At 47.2% G+C, this 2,500-nt stretch overlaps 1 protein-coding gene across 1 annotated transcript in view; it reads right to left on the bottom strand.

Annotated features, from left to right (window-relative positions):
- LOC134441017 (probable JmjC domain-containing histone demethylation protein 2C) overlaps positions 1–2,500 on the bottom strand; it is a 145,945-nt gene that overhangs the window by 22,553 nt on the left and 120,892 nt on the right. The window contains exons 17-18 of the mRNA XM_063191207.1: positions 2,179–2,500; positions 132–313 (exon numbers count right to left, since the gene is read on the bottom strand). The exon at positions 2,179–2,500 is cut by the window's right edge and continues 81 nt beyond it. Coding sequence (XP_063047277.1) covers positions 132–313; positions 2,179–2,500 — 504 coding nt within the window. The remainder of the gene's footprint in view (positions 1–131; positions 314–2,178) is intronic.

The following is a 2,500-nucleotide window of genomic DNA, read 5'->3' as shown; positions in this document are numbered from 1 at the left end:
TGTGTGTGTGTGTGTGTGTGTATGCGTGAATGTGTGTGTGTGTGTGTGTGTGTGTGTGTGTGCGTGTGTGTGTGTGTGTGTGTGTGTGTACATGCGTGTGTGTGTGTACAGTTCGTCTTCTCCCATCCCACCTGCTGGCTGTTGTTGTAAACAGGTGCGAAGGCGATGCCGGCGTCGGTGGATCCCAGGCGGAGCTTGCCGGCCGTGGAGGTCAGCAGGTCGCGCAGGGTGGAGCCCCCGTCACCGCCACCACCGCCACACTTCCCATTCAGAGAGTCCAGCAACTCGGACGGCTCCGGCTTCACAACCCTCCCTGTGACACACACACACACACACACATACGTATGCACGCACGCACACACACACACACACACACACACACACACACACACACACACACACACACACACACACACACACACACACACACACACACACACACACACACACACGGAACACTCGTGTTAAACACAAATTACACATGCACACAACCCTCCCTGCAATATACATTATAGTACACGGACCACTAATGGTACACAAGTGGCTCACATAGGCACATGATTATAGTCTAGAAGGCCTGCCGTACACACACAAAGAACAGTCATAGTATACACACACACACACACAAACACCTCACACACAACTTAAGAAAAGGCTGCCTTCAAACACAATTGAATTCTAACAGTGGCGACACGGCAGACCAAGAAAGCGTTTCGAATTTGAATTTGAATTGAGTTGGAGCAGTGCACAGCACACCGCACCAAGTCACGATCCAGCATACAGATCAGGGAATCAAAGGCAGGGAGGTGAGGTGAGGGTGGAGGTAGGCCACGGATCTCAGCCAGGGGTGGTGTGTGTGTGGGAGGTGAAGGGTTACTTGGCAGGGGGCAGTGGAGGGGTTACTGGGTAAAGGACTTGGGGGAGGGGGAGGGGGAGGCTACAATCCCTATCTCTACTGCTTTTGTGAAGTACAGACTGAAGTACACAGCATTAATGACGATTTGGGGATGAAGATTTGCAAACGCAAAGGCCTGTTTATAAAGAACAATGTCAACTATCTGTGTGCATTTGATGTTATGTGAATAAGAAACCCTCGCACGAGTTGGAAGCAATTGGAAAATGCGCATTTAAAAAATGCCTTCTGATAGGCATCTCATTAAGCGCAATAACAATGAAAACCCCATATCTCATGTGAATACGTCGAATGGAAAAATCCAAACGTAATGACTTGCCTTTTTTACCAAGGGGGTGTTTTTGATGAGCCCCATGCCACGACCATTACCGGGCGTAAACACATTTGTCCTGATTGGTAAATTATGATTAGGAATAATTAAGTAAACAAACTGCCGGCAGAGGTGGGGGTAATTTGGCTCCGGAGAATAAGAGTCTGTGACAGATCTATATTTTATTTCATCCATTTCCAAAGTCATATAAAAAAAAAGTTGATTCTGATTACCACCACCCTTCAGCCAGCTGGTTGAACCAATTAGTCTAATCACCTGCTCCTAGTACAGGACGTAAACATAGTGCATTAATTCAGCACTTAATTCAGCACTTAGAGAGTAGTACCAGAGTGATAAATTCAACTCTGTATGTGTTGGATTAGCATAGCAAACCTCTCCTCAGTAAAGCTAGGGCTACCTTCTTCAAATCTACTAGGCCTATATTTAGTGGTATCAATTCAACACTGAAACAGTGGTACAAAGTAGAAGTGTTGGATGAACACTAACGAATATACTGTGTACAGAGCAGTACTTGTACTTGACTATGTACGTGTCAAATCTAGGCTCTGCTTAAAGTCTTTGCAAGTTTACTCGACGATGCACTACCCTAAATTGTGTGCTATAGAAATTGATTTCTGTGTGAAATTGTAGGTTTAACATGAATGTGTGCTTCACAAATATATGACGGAAATGAGAAATGATCCGCTGTAATAGTATGCCATAAGGCTCCGGATAGCCATATATGAATGATGTATGTTGTAGTTGTCATGAATTTATTTAGCCGTAAAGGAATTATTACCTCTATAGACGATATTGTACGCATCTTGTATTTCTTTGGTATAGCCATATTCGGTATCATATTGTACGCTTCACGGATTTCTATCGTCTAGCAAAATCATGTTGTAAGTTTCACATATCCCCTTTTTCATATGGGTCTCTTGGCACCCTGTCTCACCTCCTTTCTTCTCCTCGCGAGACTTCTGCTCCGCCAGGTCTGCCAGGAAGTGGAGTGGTGACTGGGACTCCTGTTGCTGCTGCTGCTGCTGCTGCTGCTGTGGAGCTGCTGGTGCCGGGGCTGGCAGGGCGACTGGAGGGGGCGTGTTCTTGCCCTCGGACGCTGCGTCACTGTCCCCTCCTCCGCACACCCCGTTAGCCTGCTGCGCCTGTTGGGCCTGGGTCTGGGCCCGCTTGGCCGCCGCGCCGTTAGCCTTCTTCTTCTCCTTCTCCTTCTCTCCTCCCTCCTTTTTGTTTTTCTCCTCCTCCTCTTTCTTGTCCTC

Source organism: Engraulis encrasicolus, chromosome 24, assembly GCF_034702125.1.
Source record: "Engraulis encrasicolus isolate BLACKSEA-1 chromosome 24, IST_EnEncr_1.0, whole genome shotgun sequence".
NCBI classification, from domain to species: domain Eukaryota; kingdom Metazoa; phylum Chordata; class Actinopteri; order Clupeiformes; family Engraulidae; genus Engraulis; species Engraulis encrasicolus.
Note: the sequence above shows the minus strand (reverse complement) of the source record. Positions and strands in the feature narration are given on the sequence as shown.